Genomic DNA, 24533 nt, shown 5'->3' on the forward strand with positions numbered 1-24533 from the left:
TAAATAAATATTCTAAAACAGCAGAAGTTTCGAAACGTTATGAACTATTGCTACCATAAATTAGTTAAAGTATTATCTCTTTAGCGGGCCATACACTGTCCGATTTGTTGTACAACATCTTGGACCACTAGTAGGATCGTTTACACTACTCATGCTCAAACTTGTTTTCCAACTACAGTCTTTAAACTCCGTCTCAGCGACTAGTCGGATGTTGGGTCTTTGTGTTTGACCTCTACATGATCCAACTCATCCGACTAGACTTTCAACAACCCATTTAAGGTCCGATATTCTTTTTGATTCATACAATAAGTACACATGATCCAACTCGTCCGACTAGACTTTCAACAACCCTTTTAAGGTCCGATATTCTTTATTGATTCATACAATAAGTACACATGATCCGACTCGTCCGACTAGACTTTCAACAACCCTTTTAAGGTCCGATATTCTTTATTGATTCATACAATAAGTACACATGATCCGACTCGTCCGACTAGACTTTCAACAACCCTTTTAAGGTCCGATATTCTTTATTGATTCATACAATAAGTACATCATCAAAATGATAGGGAGAGAAAAAATAAGCTAACCTCATGCTATTTCTCTCCCAAATTTAGATAAAGTTACACACAGTCCGAAATAGGTTAAGTCTTATAATATAGTTGTTCACTTCACAACATTTTCAGTCGTTGATTATTTAGTAGTTTTTTTTAATTTAGATGCTTCAAAACCAAACCTAGAAGAAATATGGGATCTAACATTGGATGTTGAACAACAAATCGGAAAGTTAATTGCCAGCGTTACTTGGAAAACAATTAGAAATCAACTTTGCACAATTGAATTTTATTACACTTGGACTCAAATAAAAATCAGAGCTTTTTCATAATCCATCAACTTCTCATGAATAAGTCTCTTTAGCTCGAAAATTAACACTTCTATATGGCGAGAATAGAGATGTATTATTACCAATATTTCTATAGAATATTCGTATCCCTTAGTTTTTTCATAATTTATCAACTTCTCATGAATAAGTCTCTTTAGCTCGAAAATTAACACTTCTATATGGCGAGAATAGAGATGTATTATTACCAATATTTCTATGAATATTTCGTATCCCTTAGTTTTTTCATAATTTATCAACTTCTCATGAATAAGTCTCTTTAGCTCGAAAATTAACACTTCTATATGGCGAGAATAGAGATGTATTATTACCAATATTTCTATAGAATATTTCGTATCCCTTAGTTTTTTCATAATTTATCAACTTCTCATGAATAAGTCTCTTTAGCTCGAAAATTAACACTTCTATATGGCGAGAATAGAGATGTATTATTACCAATATTTCTATAGAATATTTCGTATCCCTTAGTTTTTTCATAATTATCAACTTCTCATGAATAAGTCTCTTTAGCTCGAAAATTAACACTTCTATATGGCGAGAATAGAGATGTATTACCAATTGATCCATTACCAATATTTCTATAGAATATTTCGTATCCCTTAGTTTTTTCATAATTTATCACTTCTCATGAATAAGTCTCTTTAGCTCGAAAATTAACACTTCTATATGCGAGAATAGAGATGTATTATTACCAATATTCTATAGAATATTTCGTATCCCTTAGTTTTTTCATAATTTATCAACTTCTCATGAATAAGTCTCTTTGCTCGAAAATTAACACTTCTATATGGCGAGAATAGAGATGTATTATTACCAATATTTCTATAGAATATTTCGTATCCTCATGAGTGCATACCACCAATGTGAAGGTTCCGTACATTTACAGGTTAAGGTTTCATAGGAAGCATTCAAAAGGCGCACCAGTGATTAATGTTGTATTAGGCTTAGCTCACAAACTCAAGATTTTTGTGCATTTATATACTTAATTTTTCCGACCTATAATTTTAAAACTCTATCTAGGAATATAAATACAGTATAGTATATTATACTGTATTTCCTCGGTTGAGGAAGGGAACTCAGTTCTCGAAAATTTCCGTTTCTAATGTAAGTTTTTAAGCGTTTTCAATCTATTTATGTCTTGTGTCTCCTGTTTTAATTTATATTACAAACTTTAAAGTGTTTTCTGTTATGTATGGTATATTATAATATTTGAGTTGCATTAATATAAGATACATTACATTTCATTCAAATACTCACGTATTTTAGATGTGGAACTGGATTTGCCCAATAATTTTCTTCTTGCTTTGGAGCAAACCAGAACGGGAATTCCTCGTTCTAGAAAAATGAAAACTGATTTTAGAATCCATGAGAGAATATGAAATTCCATCCCAGAAAGAACAAGCATGACCTTCAATAATATTTTACGAACCCAAAACCTTTACAAATAGAATTATCATAATATTACTAGTAGTTCTGCGAACAGTAGACCTCGCTCATGAATACAACTTTCAATCTGATGAAAAGGGCCAGTACAGTAAGTACAGTATATTGTGAAGATTTAGCCATGATTGTCATCTATTGTTTTCTCCATTGAAAGTGCTAGAGACACTGTTTCCAGGGACACCGGACTTATCAAGGAGGTACCTTTATATCAAATACATACTTTTAAATGAAAAAGACTAAGAATTGTCAAAAAAAAACGCAGATTTATTGATACTTAGAAAGACCGGTTTCGGTCTTTATCAGAGATTGACAATGGTGTAATTACCGAGACCGGTATTTCTAAGTATCAATAAATCAGTGGTTTTTTTTACAATTTCTTAGTCTTTTGAATTTAATGTGAATAATGACCACAATATCAACTTCTCAACTACACAAAAAGGAGAAAAATTTACCTTTATACCTTTACATACAAATTATTCTCTACAACTGCAGTATTGGACTTCAATACAATAAAGATTTTTTTTTAATAATTTATCCAATTAATTTGATAAATCAATTTAATAATAATAAGATGATTCAATTTAATTATTCTATCTAATCATAATTTCATTTTATAATGATGTATTATTAGAATAAGATAAAACATATTAGTATTATCTGCAAAAAAAATCTGGTAGGAACGAGATTTGAACCTGGGTCCCACAATGTCAGTGTGAGAGACCACGGTCTAACCGACTCGACCACCATGTGCTCGTAACAATAGATGCGAAAAAGTATGGGAATGAATTGCTGTATCTTCAAAGACACATCCTTTTTGGATTGAGGTTAGTTTGCAGTTTTTTAAATATTACAAAAAACCAGAGGTTTCATCAAAAATTGTTACACATACGTTTCTGCGCCTTGTTTCAAAGAACTTGCATACCAAATTTCATCCAAATCGGACAATAACTGCGGTACAAACAAACAGACAAAAACCGATCGATTGGGAACTAAGACCTCAGCTTCGCTCAATAATATTGAGTATCAACTTTCAATCAATATTTTCCACTTTATCGTATGCAATTAATAGAAATTAATAATGTGCTCCATACACGTGAATATTTTTGAATATTAAAGGGTTATCACTTCATAAGCTTAGCATTTTTAGCTAGGTATTTGGGAAGGTACTATTAAATTCGTGTTTCTCTGCCTTGCTTGATGATTATGATCTGCCAGTTTTATGTGTTCGTTGTTTCTCCTCATTCGCGTGATGATAGCCTGGATGTAGAGTTGTCTTACACTCAGTACTTTACTGTCATTGAAAAGAATGTTCGTGGGGAATTGATTCTTCTTGAAGCCTATTATTTTTAGTATTTGTTTTTGAAGTTTATAGAGAGGTTCAACATGTATAAAATTCGTAGCTCCCCAGATAATTATGACGTATCTTAAAATTGATTGCACTTAATGAATATAAGTCAAAAGAAAATTAATGAATATAAGTCAACATTAATTCAAGCCAGAGAATTAATAGAATGTACAAATGTATATTATTAAGCACACACATTGTGAATTTTTTATAGTTTAATTCAAATTACTTTCAATATCATCTCAATTTGAGTTGAAATTAATCAACTTGTTACATGTAGCTAGTGTTTACATGAACATCATCGATGAAGATTACAAATGAATGAAGCCAAGACAAAAAATCAGCAACGATAGACAAAACCATGAGGCCTAATATTCTACATAAAAAACACATTTAGAAATAAGAGGTTTGATTGAAAATGAATCCATAATTTTTTTTTAAGAAGATGCTGACACACACATTATCAACAATGCTAATTTTTGTGTTCCATTTTTTCAATACAACAAATCATACTGAGAATCTACATTAATCGATCAATAATACATATCAAAATCTATCAGATTTGAATCAACGTTGAGCGCTTAGCTCTAGGGACAATCTAATTCCGCTGGATCGCTCCAGCTATACTATTCACTTGCTGCCCGAGCATAGCAGGCGTAAAACCGTGCTTTAAAGGTACACATACCAGCGCCTATTATTGTGTCTATAAAAGAAGTTTAAGCATCAACTTTATTCATCAAGAACAACGCTACAAGTTGCTATGAATTTCAAGTCTATAGAACGAACATGAATGTGAAAAAGGAGTTTAAAATGCATATAATTTATTCTTTTCAGATTTTCAAAAACAAGTTGACGTAATTTTTGCTATATTAAAGAGGAGACTTAAAGGTGGGCTACACGGAGAAGTGGAGGGAAGAAGACCTAGAGGAAGACCACGAAGAAGATGGCGAGACCAGGTTAGGCGTGAGATCCAAGAGAGAGGACTGGACTAGAGGAGGTTGGAAGAGGAGAGGAGCTACTGGACAGGCAGACATTGCGAGGGACAGACAGACAACCGCACCGGGCAACTGGAGACGGAGATCGATAATGATGATGATGATGAAAGTGGAGACTTGCATATTTTTCTCAATTTTTTCTGACAAGTAGTTTTTGTAGGGTATGTGTACCATCTGCCTCAAAAAAGTGACTTTTGAAGCCCTATTGTTAGCTAACAGAAGCTGATAAAGATATTTCAATTGCATAGATTATGTCCTAAGAACCTGTCCAATAGATTAGAAAAAGAAAAAAATTATTGGATGCACAACCTTAATCAATCATATCTCTCAATGACTCCAAATGATTTCATCCTTGAACAGCAACTTAGTGTCATCGATCATTACTGCGACTCACTCGTTCTTGTTCGCACCTCGAGTTGTTTTCAAATTACTGCGTACTTTTCACATTGGGATTCCCAACAAAAAACTTTGTCTACGTAGCCGTACATTTTAAATATCAACCAAACTATAAATCTCCCATACACTCATAATTAAATTATAGTATTAGATGGAGCATATTGCAGCAAAATAATGTACTTACTTCGAATCGAGTCTGGTAGTACTCTTCCACAAGGAATATTTGCTCTTCAATCTGTCCTTGGGCAATCACTTGAATGGTCCAATTGCCAAACACTGGCTGGTCTGACAGTAGATAGTCGAGGCTCACCGATCCTACATTCGACTGCAAATCAAAAATGATTATTTAGACGGTTAATACAAAGTAAAATATGGGTTCATAGAACAACATAGGAATTTTTGAACAACGTGAAATAAATCCATGCTATGACATCTTAGGACATTAGCAATACCATGAGAAATGAAAAAGTGATTATTATTGATATTTTTTACAGAACTGGTCGTACAGATTCATCTGTACATCATTTGTGAAGTCCTATACTATTAAACGAGCAATTTCTGTTTATATTTGTGGATATTTAAATGTTTAGATGTTTATATTATGTATGTATTTCACCCGATCTCGAAAACGGTTCTCACGAGATTTAGAACATAGTAGGTTTATAATACAAAAATTCGTTTGCACTAGGTCTCATCACTGGAAAAACTCGCTGAAGGACATTAAAAGGATTTATTCATCCATGGAAAAACAGCTGACAATTTCGTCGTCTGTTGATGAGCGAGTGCATGTATGTGGGACCACGGTATATAGAATAAGACGGTAGGTGTCACGCGCATGTTTGTGCTAAATTTCCGGTGTCGCTGACGTCATTTCATATTCAATCATCTGGTTTTAACTAATAAGTTTCATAAAATTGCCAATAGGTGTTAAAAACTTCGGTTGGTGGCGATGACGTAATCTAGCTGGCTGGCCACTGCGCACACATTTCATGACCCCTACCGTTTTCATCTAAATACCGTGTGTGGGACTGATACAAAATTATGACTCAGCTGTTGAACTTTTGTAATCATTCAATCAGGTACTTAAAGTGCGAGATAAATTACTTTTAACATGAAAGGGGAGAAACCCATTTCTCCCTCCACAGTTTGTAGCGTAGACACAGACGGACATCCTGCGCACAATTGGATGCGCCGTGTCATTTTGCTTCATGTTCTTGTGATGAAAACATCTCTGTAACATACACAAACCAATATACCTGCTGACCAGTACACTACTTGCAACATTGCCAGCAATAGATGGAGGGGAGTGTTGCCGCGTCGCGTTACAAAGCTCTCTCTCTCTCTCTCTCACACAGTCACAAAAGAAGGAGAATGCTGCTAGGTAGTGGGAGTGATTAGTGGTGGATAGAGCATCGGACCTCTCCGTCTTCGAGAAAGAGCCGTGTTAAAAGTAATTTATCTCGCACTTTAGTGCCAGTTGTACAAAAGCCGGTTAAATTTTAATCCTGAATAACTCCAGTAGAACCAATCAGATAAGCTATCTTTTTGAAATGGTCTTCTCTGATTTGGTTCACGTGAAATTGATCAGGATTATAATTTAACATGCTTTTGTAAGAGAAATGTTTGCATTCCTCTGGGAATTAATCTCAATCCACTATGATTAGATAGAACCTTTCTGTATGAACTATAAATATATAATAATTTCTACTTTCGTAATAAATTTTATATGATTTTGTACTCCAGAGCGGAGCTCGGTGCCACGATATTATTGATAAACTACTGTACATTGAGGGACTTCGACATTAGTCAATTTTTCTTGAATTCAAGTTTTTTCAACTTTCGTGTTAAATGAATGTAATTTGCTGATTCTAATTCAAGTTACAAGAACAGAAACTTGAATCCACTCTACCAATGTAGACCCTTCTTCAAGTTTCAAGATTCAAGTAGATGATGAACATGTTTGACTTTTGGATTCAACTTGAACCTGGAAGGTTCAATCCATCCAAAAAATGGGAAAATGAGATAACAGTTGCCAGTCTTTTTAGAGTATATAAACAACTAAATAAAAAAGTATAAAGCTAGAGAATGTATGATAGGAAGAAGAAAATGTTGAGATTTAGATCTTTACTTCTTAATTATTTACTTTTGAGGTTATGAAAACTTGAATTCAAGTAAACTTGACTCAAAGTTTTCAAATCACCCATTCAACTCAAACTTTGAAAAAAATGAATTAAGGAAATGTTAAAGAAACTTGACTAATGAAAACGCAGCTTTAATTATTGATAAATATAACAGGTTCTAAAGCCATTAGGTCTATTGAATTAGAAATGCAATATTTGACCACAAGCTTTATCAAGTGAAATTTATCCAGCAATAATTCATGTGGAAGGTTTTTCAAATTTAGTTATGTCCACAGTATACAGTTTTCAAGTGGAGAATGATTGGTGATTTACCTGTCTTGAAAGCCATCGCCGCATGATGTGTCTGTTTGGATCCAACATGTAGACATCAATTGCATTGTCAAAGGCACGAAGTTCTGAATTGATGAGTATCACACGGAATTTCACTAGAAGCAGAGAAAATGTACAGATGAGTAAACAGGTTGAAGAATTATTGTTCCATTATAAAAATGTAAAAAATGAGATATTTTATAAAATGCACCACCCTGTCTAAAAGTACATTGTAGGCTAATATAAATCCAACTTCCGAAACCAATTTAGAATAATTTTTTTGATGGAGATATATTCCACTCTTTATGTATATGTATTTTTGATGAAAAATAATCACTATAAATGATTTTTTTACATTCTGCGGATAATTCCTCTTACCCTACTGGACCCTACTCAAACCAACTCATTTTTGGATAATTGAAGGGATGATTATAGGGAATTATGAAAGAATATACGACCTTATAAAATTGACCTTCCTCTAAAATTGACTTTCAATAAAAATGTATCATAATATTCAAGAGTTCTTCGCAGTTTTATAATACAAAAATTATAATTTACTAGCCGTAAGGCTCGCTTCGCTCGCCATATCCGTCTAGCCAGACGTTTAGTCTGGACCCCCGACTGGATCGTCCTAACATATTATGATAAAAATGCTCAAATGAAGAATGCAGGCGAGCGAAGTGAGCCTGCTGATCTCATCCTGGACGATCCAGTCGGGGGTCCAGACTAAACGGCTGGCTAAACGGATATGGCGAGCGAAGCGAGCCTGACTGCTAGTAATATAATATTCCCAGGATTGAAGTAGCAGTGCCAATCAATTTTTCCGCGATAAATGCATTTAAATCTTCAACTTGGTGCCACCTAACAAAGTCAACTCAACTTAATGCCAACCTGACAAAATTATTAATTTAGTTGCCAGTTTACAACTGTTTCGAAGAGGTACTCTATGTAGATATAGTTCTATAGTAACATATGATATGGAAATTTCAATTATAATTAAGAGATTGGGAGAAGAAGAATATACATGCTAAAAGACGAACTTTAAACCCTTAAAAACAACCCTTAGAGTTAAAATATTGCCAAAAGATTTCTTAGTGCGCCTCTAAGGGCCAACTGAACATACCTACCAAATTTGAACGTTTTTGGTCCGGTAGATTTTTAGTTATGCGAGTGAGTGAGTGAGTCAGTCAATCAGTGAGTGAGTGCCATTTCGCTTTTATATATATAGATTATTAAAATTTATAATTTATGTTATCAAACCCAGAAACCCATGTTTCCATGATTCTAGCGTTTACAATAATTATAATGATAATGCACCAAATTATAAATCTGAATGCACTATAAATTTCAAGACATTTTTTTCAATTTCAGAGTTATTTTGGACCCTGGACTATAGAATTACTGGAGCTAATTAATTAATAAATTCAAATTTATTCCACACTCATAAATACATGTACATAAATCAAACAAAGCTCAACATGACAACACAATCCAACCAAAATAATAATAATAAACGGTAAGTGAAAAACCGCAGGCATAAGTTCGCCAGTGGGAGTAGTAGATACGATTGTCATACGCTTAACCTGATTTAAATTGAGTTAGCACAGTAGCAAAGATAAAAACAACATATATTAACATATATGAAAAAAATCACAAAATATTTAAATTGGAAAGAAAAAATTCTGCAAAATCGTAATTCCCAAACGAAAAAATCACAATATATTTAAATTGAAATAAAAATTCTGGCAAAGAGTCAATATCAAAGGAAACAGTCAATATTTTTCAAGGGATCATCATAAATTTAACGAGATCAATAGAAAATGAACATAGAATATCATTAATTTAAGAGAAGTTTACTTCAGTAGAACGCAGTATTTCTCTACACTACCTTTTCTGGTCTCTTTGTAGCAAACTAAACTAGGGCACCCAAGGCTGTGACATCTTAATTTCGCAGATAATAAGATGAAACGGTGATTAGAAACAATCAACTATGATTATAAGAACATCATAAATTTAACGAGATCAATAAAAATGGATTAAAATAAAAAGTTAATTAAACATCTATTTTTGAATAGAAACAAGTTTACACCCAGCACGAGTGATTCATTGTATATTATAGATGTGTGATATAGTGTTGTCCATGTTAGGTTGGTCTGGTGTCTATAGTGAGGTCCACGTTATAATGGCAGTGTTTGATTAGCAATTGTATTGCTATCCTTGTCCATCATTCGACAAAGCAGATAGCGCTATCTTTCTCGATATGCTCTGTTGCCAGATCGTCTATTAACAAGGTAGAATTAATCTTAATTATGAAAATTCATTATTAACATACACTATGAAATTGATTAAAAGTATAATTTCTTGCCTAATATTTTAAATTGAAACTCAAGTATGGAGTAGCAGAAAGGATAAATTCTGCTGCTCTTGTATTTAGTTTTAGTTTATCAGAGATTGACAATGGTGTAATAACCGAAACCGGTCTTTCTAAGTATCAATAAATCTGTGGTTTTTGACAATTTCTTAGTCTTTTTCATTCAATATGAATAATTACCACAATATCAACTTCTCAACTACACAAAAAGTGAAAGTAGCAAGTCAAGCTGAACAAGTGAAGTTATATTTTACATTGAAACTCAAGTATGGAGTAGCAGAAAGGATAAAGTCTGCTGCTCTTGTATTTAGTTTTAGTTGGTGTAATAACCGAAACCGGTCTTTCTATGTATCAATAAATCTGTTGTTTTTGACAATTTCTTAGTCTTTTTCATTCAATATGAATAATTACCACAATATCAACTTCTCAACTACACAGAAAATAATTGATGTTTTTCAACTGGAATGAACAGTTAGTTAATATTACATCAATAAACCTGTATCAGCTACCGTCTATAGAAGGCATTGACAAGACGGAGGATTGACAACGTTGTTCTCCTATCTTTCTCCACTGCCATTATAACGTGGACCTCACTATAAACTAGAGCACCCAAGGCTGTGACATCTTAATTTAGCAGATAATATGATGGAACGGTGATTAGAAACAATCAACTATGATTATAAGAACATCATAAATTTAACGAGATCAATAAAACATGGATTAAAATAAAAAGTTAATTAACATCTATTTTTGAACAGAAATAAATTTACACCCAGCATGAGTGATTCATTGTATATTATAGATGAGTTATATTAGTGAATTATGCTCGGAACTGACCAGCTTGGCCTTGCATGTAGACAGGTTTGTCAGTCTGAATGAAAATGGTCATGGACCGCTGAGAAAACAGCAAGCGTGTCTCATTGACAAAAGCAGTTCCGCCGATCACTCCATCAAACAGACCATCCACTCGCAGTTTATAGTCGCCTGATACCATCGTTGCTGGCACCTGCAAAAATCAACCAAATTGCATTAGATTAATGATCTAATGTATCATTGTATAATTTCGTGTAATTTCATTGTATAATTGTATCATAATGTATCGTGTAATTTATAATAATTTTCATACACGTAAATCTTCCCTGAATGCTGAATCTGGATACACTGTAATTGAGAATATTTTAGTGAAAATTGTTATCGGTAACTCAAAAGTCGAAAGAAATTGCATTAGAATAATTAAAAACTTGACAGTAATTTTCATGCACATTCATCTTCCCTGAATGCTGAATCTGGATACACAGTATTTTTGTGATGACCTCGATTTTTTTAAATTTGTATACACTCCATGCAGTAGCCTATATCAATCAGTATGTTGACAATGGCAACGCGAATGTTGTTCTTGAGGTGTGCTATGGTCCGTGGTCGTTCGACATAAACCAGGGATTTCAAATAACCCTATAAAAAATCTGGTGTGGCGCACTCACACAACTTTCCTTGCTCATTGAACTGAAAGCCCCATTCTTAAAGGAGAATAATTTAGGGGAATAACATAATGACGATTGGCAGCAACAGAATTGAAACAACGATCAGACTACTGTGTATATGTGTATATATTGTTTTCAGAGTACTTTTTCCGTTGTGTAAATTGTGAAATTCGATGATATTTTTCAAAAGTCGTCTAAACAGCTGTTCTACAGATGAAAAATCTCGACTATGTGTTCTTTTTATGAACTGCTCTATCTAGGTTACAAAGTCCATTTCTCAAGGATGGGGTGGACCCCCCATTAGTTTCCCAGAAAGGAGACTCATGCCAGTTAGTAGAGCTGATAAATAATTATACAGGGTATGAATTTGAAAGAAATCGTTAGAGCCATTTTTGAGAAAACCGTGAAAGACATGGTTTTTAGTGATTATCCGCCATTTTTCTCAAGAATATTACGGAGCTCCTGCAATTTCCCAGAAATGAGACTCATGTCAGTTGATAGGGCTTATAATCCATGGTATAAATTTGAAGAAATCGTTAAAGCCGTTTTCGAGAAAACCGTGAAAAACATGGTTTTTAGTGATTATCCGCCATTTTTTCCACCATCTTGAATTGAATTTCTTATTATCGGATCCTCATGGTATAAAGACCTTAAGTTTAAAATTTCAAGTCAATCGTTTATTAGGAATGTATACACACACACATACACACACACACACCACACACACACACACACACACACACAACACACACACACACAGAAATCATGTTTTTGGACTCAGGGGACCTTGAAACGTATAGAAAACTTGAAATTAGGGTACCTTAATTTTTTTGGGAAATCAATACTTTCCTTACCTATGGTAATAGGGCAAGGAAAGTAAAAATCACATTGAAGAAACGCATGTGGAAATGAGACTCGTCATAGAAAAAAATGACCCCGTCTTCAGGCAGGTTGCCAATCAGCATATCACACGCATTTTGACGGGCAACAAAGTCGCATTCAGTCAATTCTTGAACAACAGCCAATTTATAGGGATGAAATTAAGGTCTTCATGAAAAATCGTCGAACAGTGGAATCAGAAATTGTCATAGCAGCTGCGTGTTTACGAGACGAACGCGGGGAGAACGCACAACTGAGTGCCTCACTCTTTCAATATTTTTGGAGTTCATTTCTGGTTTAGCGACACTTCCACACTCCCGGAATGTGTTTACCCACGATAGAATCGAATTACGGCCAGGAACGAGTCTCTGAGGAGGAATTTCAAGTCGAGCACGGAAGGCACAATGCGTAGCAGCAAGTGACCGACCATTGGAAAAGATGCTCTCAACTGCGAAGTCCCGCTGCCCCCTAGACCAGAGTATGATGGCTACTTACTTGAGGGAGGATAAATTTGGGGAAATTCCACCTCTAGATGCGCCACCTCCTGCCCCTCTACACGAACAATTCACCGCGCGGGAATTTTTCCAAATAAGTGAGTTTCTCTGGCGCACCTCGTATAATTAAACACTTGATAGTATTTTCATATTTCCGAAATGCTAATCAGGAGGCACAGTATTTTAGCGAACATTTTTGCCGGTAACTTAAAAGTTGAAAGAAATTTTTTGCTGAGGGTGATGCTCACATGAGCTCTAGGCTTGTGCGTGGGTAATGAGGCGGATGATAATGAGAGATGAATGGACCTACAGTCGATTAATTAATTGAATCAGAATAATAAATCAACACTTGGTAGTAATTCTCTGATATACATTTTTCTAAATGCTGAATCTGGACACACAATATTTTTGTGAAAATTGATGCCGGTAACTTGAAAATTGAAACAAATTGCATTAAAATAATTAAACACTTCATAGTTAAGCTGCGTTTACACCAAAGCTATTAACAAAATCTGGTGTGGTACACTCACACAACTTTCCTTGCTCATTTATCTATAAGCCTCATTCTTAAACGAGGATAATCTAGGGGAATAACATTATGCCGATTGGCGGCTAAATAATTTTATTAAAACTACGATTATACTAAAAGTATTATGATTGTGTTCAGAGTACATTTCCTTTGTTTGAATTATGAAATTTGAGGATGTTTTAAAAGTTGTCAAAACAGCTGTTCTACAAATAAAATTTCGACATGTGTTCTTTTGAATAAACTGCTCTACCTACCTACCTCACGCACGAGAAGGAGGTTACAAAGTAAATTTCTCAAGGATGGGGTGGACCCCCTGTTAATTTCTCAGGGAAGATACTCATGCCAGTAAATAGAGCTGATATATAACTATACAGGGTATGAATTTGGAAAAAAATCGATCAAGTCATTTTTGAGAAATTCGTGAAAAACATGGTTTTTTAGTGATTATCCGCCATTTTTCTCAAGAATATTACGGAGCTCCTGCAATTTTCCCAGAAATGAGACTCATGTCAGTTGATAGAGCTGATATATAACTATACAGGGTATGAATTTGAAGAAAATTGTTAGAGCCGTTTTCGAGAAAATCGTGAAAAACATGGTTTTTTAGTGATTATCCGCCATTTTTCTCAACAATATTACGAAGCTCCTGCAATTTTCCCAGAAATGTCATGTCAGTTGATAGGGCTTATAAATAGCTATCCATGGTATGAATTTGAAGAAAATCGTTAGAGCCCTTTTGAGAAAATCGTGAAAAACATGGTTTTTTAGTAACTATCCGCCATTTTTTCCGCCATTTTGGATTCAATTTTATTGAATTTCTTATTGTCGAATCCTCATAGTGTAAGGACCTTAAGTTTAAAATTCAAGTCAATCGGTTAATTAGGAATGGAGTTATCGTGTTCACAGACACACACACACACACACACACACACACACACACACACACACACACACACACCCAAAATCATGTTTTAACATTAACATTTTGTTAATAATGTCAACATTAACATTTTGTTAATAACTTTGGTGTAAACCCAGCTTTATTTTCATATTTCCTTAAATGGTGAAACTTGGCGCACTGTAAGAATTTTTGCATTCTTATTGAATATTGAGGCATTCTTATTGAGGGGCTCTCACAGTGATTTTTCTCTTATTCATGCTTTATTTTACGATATGCAATATTGATGTGATATGATGTTAAAATAAGATCAATACAAATCTCCTCAACCTTAGAGACCTTCAATATTGATTCTTATTCTTAACATCAATATCACATCAATATTGCATATCGTAAAATAAAGCATGAATAAGAGAAAAATCACTGTGAGAGCCCTTCAATAAGAATGCTTCAATATTCATAACGCAATATTCAATAAGAATGCAAAAATTCTTACAGTGCGCCCAGATTCGCCATTTAAGGAAATATGAAAATAAAGCTGGGTTTACACCAAAGTTATTAACAAAATGTTAATGTTGACATTATTACAAATGTTAATGTTAAAACATGATTTTTGGTGTGTGTGTGTGTGTGTGTGTGTGTGTGTGTGTGTGTGTGTGTGTGTCTGTGAACACGATAACTCCATTCCTAATTAACCGATTGACTTGAATTTTAAACTTAAGGTCCTTACACTATGAGGATTCGACAATAAGAAATTCAATAAAATTGAATCCAAAATGGCGGAAAAAATGGCGGATAGTTACTAAAAAACCATGTTTTTCACGATTTTCTCAAAAGGGCTCTAACGATTTTCTTCAAATTCATACCATGGATAGCTATTTATAAGCCCTATCAACTGACATGACATTTCTGGGAAAATTGCAGGAGCTTCGTAATATTGTTGAGAAAAATGGCGGATAATCACTAAAAAACCATGTTTTTCACGATTTTCTCGAAAACGGCTCTAACATTTTCTTCAAATTCATACCCTGTATAGTTATATATCAGCTCTATCAACTGACATGAGTCTCATTTCTGGGAAAATTGCAGGAGCTCCGTAATATTCTTGAGAAAAATGGCGGATAATCACTAAAAAACCATGTTTTTCACGAATTTCTCAAAAATGACTTGATCGATTTTTTTCCAAATTCATACCCTGTATAGTTATATATCAGCTCTATTTACTGGCATGAGTATCTTCCCTGAGAAATTAACAGGGGGTCCACCCCATCCTTGAGAAATTTACTTTGTAACCTCCTTCTCGTGCGTGAGGTAGGTAGGTAGAGCAGTTTATTCAAAAGAACACATGTCGAAATTTTATTTGTAGAACAGCTGTTTTGACAACTTTTAAAACATCCTCAAATTTCATAATTCAAACAAAGGAAATGTACTCTGAACACAATCATAATACTTTTAGTATAATCGTAGTTTTAATAAAATTATTTAGCCGCCAATCGGCATAATGTTATTCCCCTAGATTATCCTCGTTTAAGAATGAGGCTTATAGATAAATGAGCAAGGAAAGTTGTGTGAGTGTACCACACCAGATTTTGTTAATAGCTTTGGTGTAAACGCAGCTTAACTATGAAGTGTTTAATTATTTTAATGCAATTTGTTTCAATTTTCAAGTTACCGGCATCAATTTTCACTAAAATATTGTGTGTCCAGATTCAGCATTTAGAAAAATGTATATCAGAGAATTACTATCAAGTGTTAATTTATTATAACTCAATTAATTAATAGACTGTAGGTCCATTCATCTCTCATTATCATCCGCCTCATTACCCACGCACAAGCCTAGAGCTCATGTGAGCATCACCCTCAGCAAAACAATTTCTTTCAACTTTTAAGTTACCGGCAAAATGTTCGCTAAAATACTGTGCCTCCTGATTGAGCATTTCGGAAATATGAAAATACTATCAAGTGTTTAATTATACGAGGTGCGCCAGAGAAACTCACTTATTTGGAAAAATTCCCGCGCGGTGAATTGTTCGTGTAGAGGGGCAGGAGGTGGCGCATCTAGAGGTGGAATTTCCCCAAATTTATCCTCCCTCAAGTAAGTAGCCATCATACTCTGGTCTAGGGGGCAGCGGGACTTCGCAGTTGAGAGCATCTTTTCCAATGGTCGGTCACTTGCTGCTACGCATTGTGCCTTCCGTGCTCGACTTGAAATTCCTCCTCACAGACTCGTTCCTGGCCGTAATTCGATTCTGTCGTGGGTAAACTCATTCCAGGAGTGTGAAAGTGTCGCTAAACCCAGAAATGAACTCCAAAAATATTGAAAGAGTGAGGCAGTCAGTTGTGCGTTCTCCCCGCGTTCGTCTCGTAAACACGCAGCGGCTATGGCAATTTCTGATTCAACTATTGGAGAGTTTCTTCTGCAAAATGATATATTATTTTTCTCAATTAATTAATGTTTAATATCGAGGGACCGAGCTTCGCTCTTGAGTGTAAAAGCATAGAAAATTTGTAACAAAAGACTGAATTTATAGTTTTTATTCTATATAATATAGTATTTATTCGACCAATCAACAACATTGTACAAAATATTTCAGAAAAACAACACTCTTAACTGGTGTAGCAAACACCTTCGCATGTTTGCGAAGATGTTTAAAATACAATACATTGTATACACTTAAAATACAATACATTATATTTAAAGTCTAAATGAAACCCCCAAGGTATGGGGCCCTTCTTCATATTTTATTCACAATAGAAAAAAATGAAATGAAATAAGTAAAAATCAAATGAAAATATAGTCATATTGGATATTACACATAAATTTAAAAACTGTAAAATTTTGAAAAAAAATACTAGAGAAAAAGTATTGAACTAAAAAATATAAAATCATAAAGCAATGAAACAGGATTTTGTGCGGGCAGCACATTCTGAGTGATCATTAGTATTATTCAGTTAACAGAAAAAACCATGTAAATAAAGGTGCTATGACACAATAATTACACAAAATTAGTTATAGAATTCACGAAATATTATAGAAAGAAGAGAAATAACGAAAATAAGTTTTTCTTGCTGAATATTTTTCTTCTCGTGAGATCAGCTGGATGATCCCACACACATGCACTCGTTCACTCTCTTCCATTACGGTATCGACAGACGACAAAATTTCCAGCTGTTTTTCCAAGGACGTATTTATCCTTTTAATGTCCTTCAGCTAGTTATCCAAGTGTTGAGATCTAGTGCAATCGAATCTTCATATCATATACCTACTTTGTTCCAAATTTCGTGAAAATCGTTAGAGCCGTTTTCGAGATCCGTTGAACATAAATATATACCCATATAACCACATAACCATATAAATATATATATAAATTGCTCACTTAATATAACAGGATATTGGTTTATACACGTACGGGATAGGAAATTCACGAATGACGCATCATCACGTTTAAACTACAAAACTGATTAACTTGAATTTGCATATTAATTCTTAATTAGCGAGGATGGTTATAGGCCTATCAGAAGGTCAAGTTTTCAGTTTGTAAAGTTTTAATAGACCCTTGTAGAGCATGTGTTACCAGCTAGTCTCCAATAAGAGATTCTAAAATATCAAACGGTGGCTGTTTGTTGTAGTAATTGGATGTTTTTACATTGATTATTGATCTGAAATCCAAAAAAAAACCTTTTTGATTTCTCATGAATTCATTGAGTAGTGTTGAATCTCGAAAATAACCATCTTTTACAAACAAGACCAGCATTGTATCACATTGAATTTGGGAGAAGAAGGAGACAAGCGAATGCACACTACTGTCAACAGAAAAGCATGCTTCCTGTCTGCATCATTTAGTTATTCCGGGGTACAATAAGACACAGTCAACAATTCTTTGGACATTTATACTAACCTACCGAACTGTGAAACCAACAAACATTATTTCTTGTTGCACAGTGCACAGCTGAGTTAATTAAGCAGAGAATCAACACTGTTCAGAACAGTTTGGAAGAGTTCAATTCTGTAGCAAGTCCTGTTTTTCCAGTGGAATCAAATTGGTTCCTTCCTTTTATTAGATTACAGTTTCAGAGATGAATTTGATGAGGGAATTCTTCTATCTTTCACCCATCAGTTTTTTTCTAATGCATATTTGACATAGTTCAACATTTTATAATGTGTAATGGCCCTAAAGATTTCAAGGGTGGCTAAAGAAATGTTTAATTGAATACACTTTTGTATTTGCTAGGGATGGGTATCGATACATCGATGTTTCAACATCAAACATCGATGTTTTTAACATCAATGTTCAATGTTCGATGTTTTTCACTTATCGATGGTTTTACCTAGACAATCTATTTGCATACACAATCAAACATTAAGCAGATAATGTTATTATTTCAACTTTCCAACAACTATTTCAATAAGCTAAGGACTTCAAACTTGATAAAATCGATTTGTGAGCACGTATTGAACAATGAACATGTAACAATGTAACGTCCAAATATAATCTACTTGCCAAACGAGCTTCTTTACCTATCAAGCTCAGCTGAAATGAATCTTCCTGATTCTTTTCAATAAATTTAGATTTATGGAAAAAATAGATTAATCTTTCATTGTATCGACTTCTGAGAACATCCAAAGCATTAACTTCCTCACAAATTACAACCAAATTCAATACATTTTATGAAAAGCAGTTTTAAGAATAAATTGAAACAATCTAACCCTGATGATTACAGTAATTTTGAAAGCTAACTTCATCCATCATGATACAAAACTTGTCCAAACTGTGAATGGAGTCTGTCAAGACAGTCTGTAAATGTTCAGTAACACTCGGATTTATACAAATTAAATTTACTTATATTCTGTAAGCATAAAATGTTACACCATAGCACATCATGCTATATGCACGTCATGTGAAGAGGAAGCTTTATTCTGTATATTATTGGAACATATCCAAAGAAATAGAGCCCTCAAATATAATAAACAGGCTTTTGCCGAAATATCTTTCAATCGAAGATCTTGAAACTATTTCAAACCAAGAGAATGCCTTCAATTGTATAACAGGAAACTCTTTTCGATCTATTCAATCTGTAGACTGAATTTGTATTTAATCTGAAATATCAGAAGAAATATTAATTTTCCATCCATTCTATACAATTTGTAATTAATTTAAATTACAATCAATTCAATATTTCAAACATATTACTGAATTACTATTTCAATATTTACTTTTCAAACTAATTTACTTTATCAATATCAGATAAAACATATAAGTACACATTTTGAAAATGGCATTGATATATTGAAACATGTTGTGAATAAAAGTTTTTTAAAAAATTGTACTTAGATTTTTTATTTCTGGATATATAAGAGGAGCCCCAACCATAAAGTTACTTTACTTTACTGAAGTTACTTTACTTTACTTCAAAGTTACTATAGTGAGGTCTACGTTATAATGGCAGTGTACGATTGACAATACTGTTGGTGTCCTTCTCTATCATACAACAAAACAGGTATTTTAATCTGTGTTTCTCACAAATTAATTACATTAATCTCTCTCTAACTTTGCAATGTTGTCAGTTTGCCAGAATATTTTATTTTTACTTTTGACAGTGACTGTACAAAAGTAACTCAGCCGCCATTTTTTTTCTTCATTCTATCAAAATACTTTGGTACACAAGTTGTATAATTGATTTAAAATGTATTTTTGTAACAATGAAATAATTTTTAGACATTACCGTATGAGAAACACAAATTAAAATACCTGAAATGACATTTTAAAAGTTGATAACTAAACATCCTAGACTTCATCCATGCTTCAGTTAGCCTACACGTTTAGGATAGACCTACTCGTACCGGTATAAATAATATTGAAAGGTTATTTCAGAATGATTTCCATTGAAATTACTTATTTTAAAAAGGGTTTCTATTTTTCTATCATTTTTAAAAGAAATTGGAATAGAATACCTACCAAATAGCTTAATTTCTGTTGTTTTGAAATTCAGATTGGTGTATCACAGCTTTTTAAATGTGCCGCCATTTCAGGTTCTTATAAAAATGAAAATCTGATCTTAGTTATGGAAGCAAATTTTTGAATCAAATTTCGAAAAAATATATTTTTTGATTAATTTGACATTAAATTGATTATTTTATCAAGGAAATGTTAATTATTATTAGATCGAATTTAATGGGATGAATTGAGTAACAGCTGTGTACAATCAGTGGCAACATTGAGAGACTTGGCAACGTTTTTCTCCTATCTTTCTTCACTGCCATTATAACGTGGACCTCACTATATTAAAAGTACTATTTGAAATGGACTTACGCTTCTCTAATGATGACACTGTTCTCAAAGAACGAGCGCCTGTCGTTGGGTATGCTGTTGGGAGAGGGAGACCACTGTCTGTCTCTGTCTGATTGTCCGCGATTCCGTGGCGTCGCCGGGTTGAAATCGCCATCGTCCTGTGGCGAGGTGCGTCCCACGCTTATGCATAGCATCAGCAGACAATAACTCCATAACCTGCAACAAAATTTAACAATCGTTAAAAATTTATAAGTAATCCTAAATTATTATAAAAAATGCACGAAGGTTTACAATGTATGCAATGAATTTATTGGAAAAACTTCACTGAAAAAGATGTAACCATTTTTTTATTGCGTATTAAAAGCTTTTTATACCGTAATGAGCTTTTTTTAGCTTGTGCATGGGTAATATAAAGTGCGTTGGTTGATTGGTAAGATGATCAAACGTCCAGGATATTGGCGGGATACGAACCTACCAACCAGGCAGTGTTAGCAGACCGAAGTTTGTTACGCTTTTCACCACTAGACCAACCCGGCCGGCCTATAATTACATGAATAAAATGAATACAATCTTATAAGAAACAAAGAATGCACCAAAAACACTCCTGTATTAGGCATTACCAATATTTTTATGTAGGAAAAGAAAAAGAATCTGAAAAGAAAATGCCCAAACGATTAATTCGTTAAATTGAGCCATAAGTGCATCATTCGTTTCTTCCAGAGAAACCCCAAAGAAGCCTCGACCCTCTTTTAAGGCTGTGCAAAGGCTAAAAATAAACTTTTATCTGGTGATATTTTTCAAAGTTTTTCAATTTGTATACTATCAAGCTATCAAAATGGAAAAGTTTTCTCAGGAAAACATTTTTTTCGATCATTACTTTTTGAGATATGAGCGCCTAAAGTTTAAATTTTTGGGACAGAACATTTCAAATTCGGTAAGAGATAAATCCATGAGATTTAGAGGTTGATTCTTCATGGTATTGTTGATATAGTAAAACAAAAATTTTCTGAAAATATCAATTTTTGAGAAAGTTAGTCAATTTACTAAAAACGACCAAAAATAACTCAACTAAAAGTTATTTTTGGTAAATTGAATACCTTTCTCAAAAATTGATAGTTTTAAAAAAACTTTTGTTTTACTATATCAACAATGCCACGAAGAATCAATCCATCCTCTAAATCTCATGGATTTATCTCTTACCGAATTTGAAATGTTCTGTCCCAAAAATGAAAACTTTAGGCGCTCATATCTCAAAAAGTAATAATCGAAAAAATGTTTTCCTGAGAAACGTTTTTCATTTTGATAGCTTGATACTATACAAATAGAAAAACTTGGAAAAATATCACCAATAAAAAGTTTATTATTAGCCTTTGCACAGTTTTAAGAAAAATAAGAGAAAATATGAAGATATCAGTATTTAAGGCAACACAGAATAGAATTAAGACTATTGAATAATTACAATGTTTCATTCAATGCTTGGTATATAATCAACTTGATAAGCTATTCTTAAAAATGCTACTCTGAAGAGTCTGTTCACATTTCAAGCTAGTTCTTAATAAATATTATCATGTTGAAGAGTGGGGTTTGTAACCTTATTTGTCAATGGATAGAGTAAGTGTGCTGAAGTGCTAAAATGGATCACGTTAATCAGGTTCTCTCCTTTCCGATGTCCATAGAAGCTCATTTTTCTTTTTTTGGGAACTTTCATCTATTATCAAAAACATGAATTTCTGCTGAGTTCATGATGATGCCCCTACTTGAGCTCAGGTGATTAAATTAGAAGTTGATCCTCCAGCAAAGAAGAAGGAGATCAATCCTTTTCCAAGAAGAAAAACTCTTGTTGTTCATTGAGAAAGCAATACCCCAAAGGGGTACCCCCCCCCCCCAAACACTCAATTCCTTCGCGATTCATTTAGTTTGAGCTCTGTTTCTCGGAAATTTAGCCCGAGGGGGTATTTTGCGGACTGAAGTTTTCCTCCCGTTCATCTTTCCAGATTTATTGGCATTGTTCTCTCGCTCTTGTTTTTCCGGTTGTAAATCATCTGCTAAGTCGGCCCATTCATCCATTCAATCCCTATGCCTTCCAGTGAGTCTCAGTTAACATGATTTGTCTCATACCGTTTATTTCAAACAGACGACTTCTGTCTTGACTTACACTACAAAACTAATGTTTCATGTTTTTAAGAAACTTTTATTATTAATCCATCCAAATTTAAAATTGTTTGTTTTATTCTAATTTTATATTTTAGATTGTGATTTGGTGTAAAAATTTGAATGGACTACCTATAATTTGAACAATTTAAAACTAAATTAGGAAATTGAAGAAGTTTTAAGGCAATAGCCTGTTTTTTTTTTTCCGATTCTTGTATTTTTTTTTGCTAACCTTATAAATAAATAAATAAATAAATAATAATATAGAGGCTTATTAGTGAGTAAATATAAACTTGAAATAAGGATTTTCTAATAAGAAGCTGTTTCTATACTTATGATGAATATTTTGCCTTCAATATGGAGAATTTTTAATACATTGATGTGATATTTTCTTGTTTTTATGTTGCATGATTATATATTATGTAATGATATGTAACTTTTATGACGTGCCCTAAACAAATTATTGTAATTTGTCTTTGGCAATAAATGGATTTTGATTTGATTTGAACACATGAAAACAGAAAATATTCTATTTCGAAGACAATCATTTCTATGCTATAGTTAAACATTCTATTTTCTTTTAGAATTCTATTAATCTCTCATGGAAAAATTCTATAGTCCGTGTGAACTTCAAGTTTGCAGTACAGGGATTTACGACAATTTATTTATTTATATGGTTTTTATCGGCAGAGATCCTTTTGGATGTTATACCTTGCCCTATTACCCAATTTGAAGATAAACTACATGATAGTCTACAATTAACGTTTTGTTCAACAATGTGTAAATGAAGAATTTGATTTGAAATTAATTTCCTATTATTTACACTCAAGTTTAAAGGTTATATATTGGGTTCTCCATGTTTTATTACTAATTTACACTTTTACTTCCTGAGTTTTCATTTTATAAAGTTTAAAATTGAGAAAACTTATTTCTAAACACAAATTCACATTAAAAAGCAATATAAGAATTTACAACAATGCTATTTCAATATAACCATAGGAGCACACTGTTGCCGTTTTTATGCTGATTCTAAAAATGGCCAACGCTTTGGTTTTCGCTCTTCTTCTCACACAATAAGCTATTTGGATTCTGTGGAATCTGTCAGCACTGTACTCCATAAGAGAATGCTGCAATCAAGAGCTGGGTTTGCACTGACTATAGTTTAAGGTATTAGCAAGAGACAACAATAGCGTAAGTAGATATCCCATGGTGTAGTGAATTTATGTCGCAACTTTTACTGTTATCTAAAGCCGATTACTGTCGATTATTGTCATTTTTACTGTTTTGTTGGGGTGATAGTGTATGAATGGCACAATTTGAGAGACTACCAGCGTCACCCAGCTGCATAGGAAAGAACTATGTGAACTATCGGCTTGGGATAACAGTAAAACTTGCGACATAAACGCCCTATACCATCGGATATCTACTTACGCTATTGTTTCTCTATGGTATTAGTCTATGGTAAATCCGCATACTTACCGAATAGTGTAATACTGGAGTACACCCCTACAAATTTTCAAGAACGAAGAATTGATCATAAATTTTCAATAAAAATTCAAATAAATTTCTTAATAATTCAAAATACTTCTGTATTTAGATTACTGTGTAATCAAGAAATTTCACCTACATTATTCTATTCATTGGACTACTTTACGCGTATATCAACCGAAATAATTTTATTCGTTATTGAAATTGAGACTTGCCTTAAGGGAGAAATTTTGCATTGTATTATAGAAAAAACATGTTAGGTGTATATCCTCTTTGATAGTATAAACAATGACAAATGATTGACTCGAATACATTTACTTTAAGAACCTCTATCTGGTCTCCTTGGAGTTAAACCTATGATAATCGACAATAGTGGTTTCGACACTAGACAATATTAATTGAAAATTCCAGCTTTCTCCCCA

General features: G+C 33.4%; 1 protein-coding gene across 1 annotated transcript in view; it reads right to left on the reverse strand.

Moving 5' to 3' along the window:
- Window positions 1-20685, reverse strand: part of LOC111064604 (CD109 antigen) — a gene marked incomplete in the record, with an annotated part of 75416 nt that extends 54731 nt beyond the window's left edge. Inside the window, 6 exon segments of the mRNA XM_039420232.1 lie at window positions 2159-2236; window positions 5265-5405; window positions 7534-7646; window positions 10739-10907; window positions 18086-18089; window positions 20494-20685. Coding sequence (XP_039276166.1) covers window positions 2159-2236; window positions 5265-5405; window positions 7534-7646; window positions 10739-10907; window positions 18086-18089; window positions 20494-20666 — 678 coding nt within the window.
- Window positions 20686-24533: the final 3848 nt, after the last annotated feature.

The sequence above is a fragment of the Nilaparvata lugens genome, chromosome 2, assembly GCF_014356525.2.
Source record: "Nilaparvata lugens isolate BPH chromosome 2, ASM1435652v1, whole genome shotgun sequence".
NCBI classification, from domain to species: domain Eukaryota; kingdom Metazoa; phylum Arthropoda; class Insecta; order Hemiptera; family Delphacidae; genus Nilaparvata; species Nilaparvata lugens.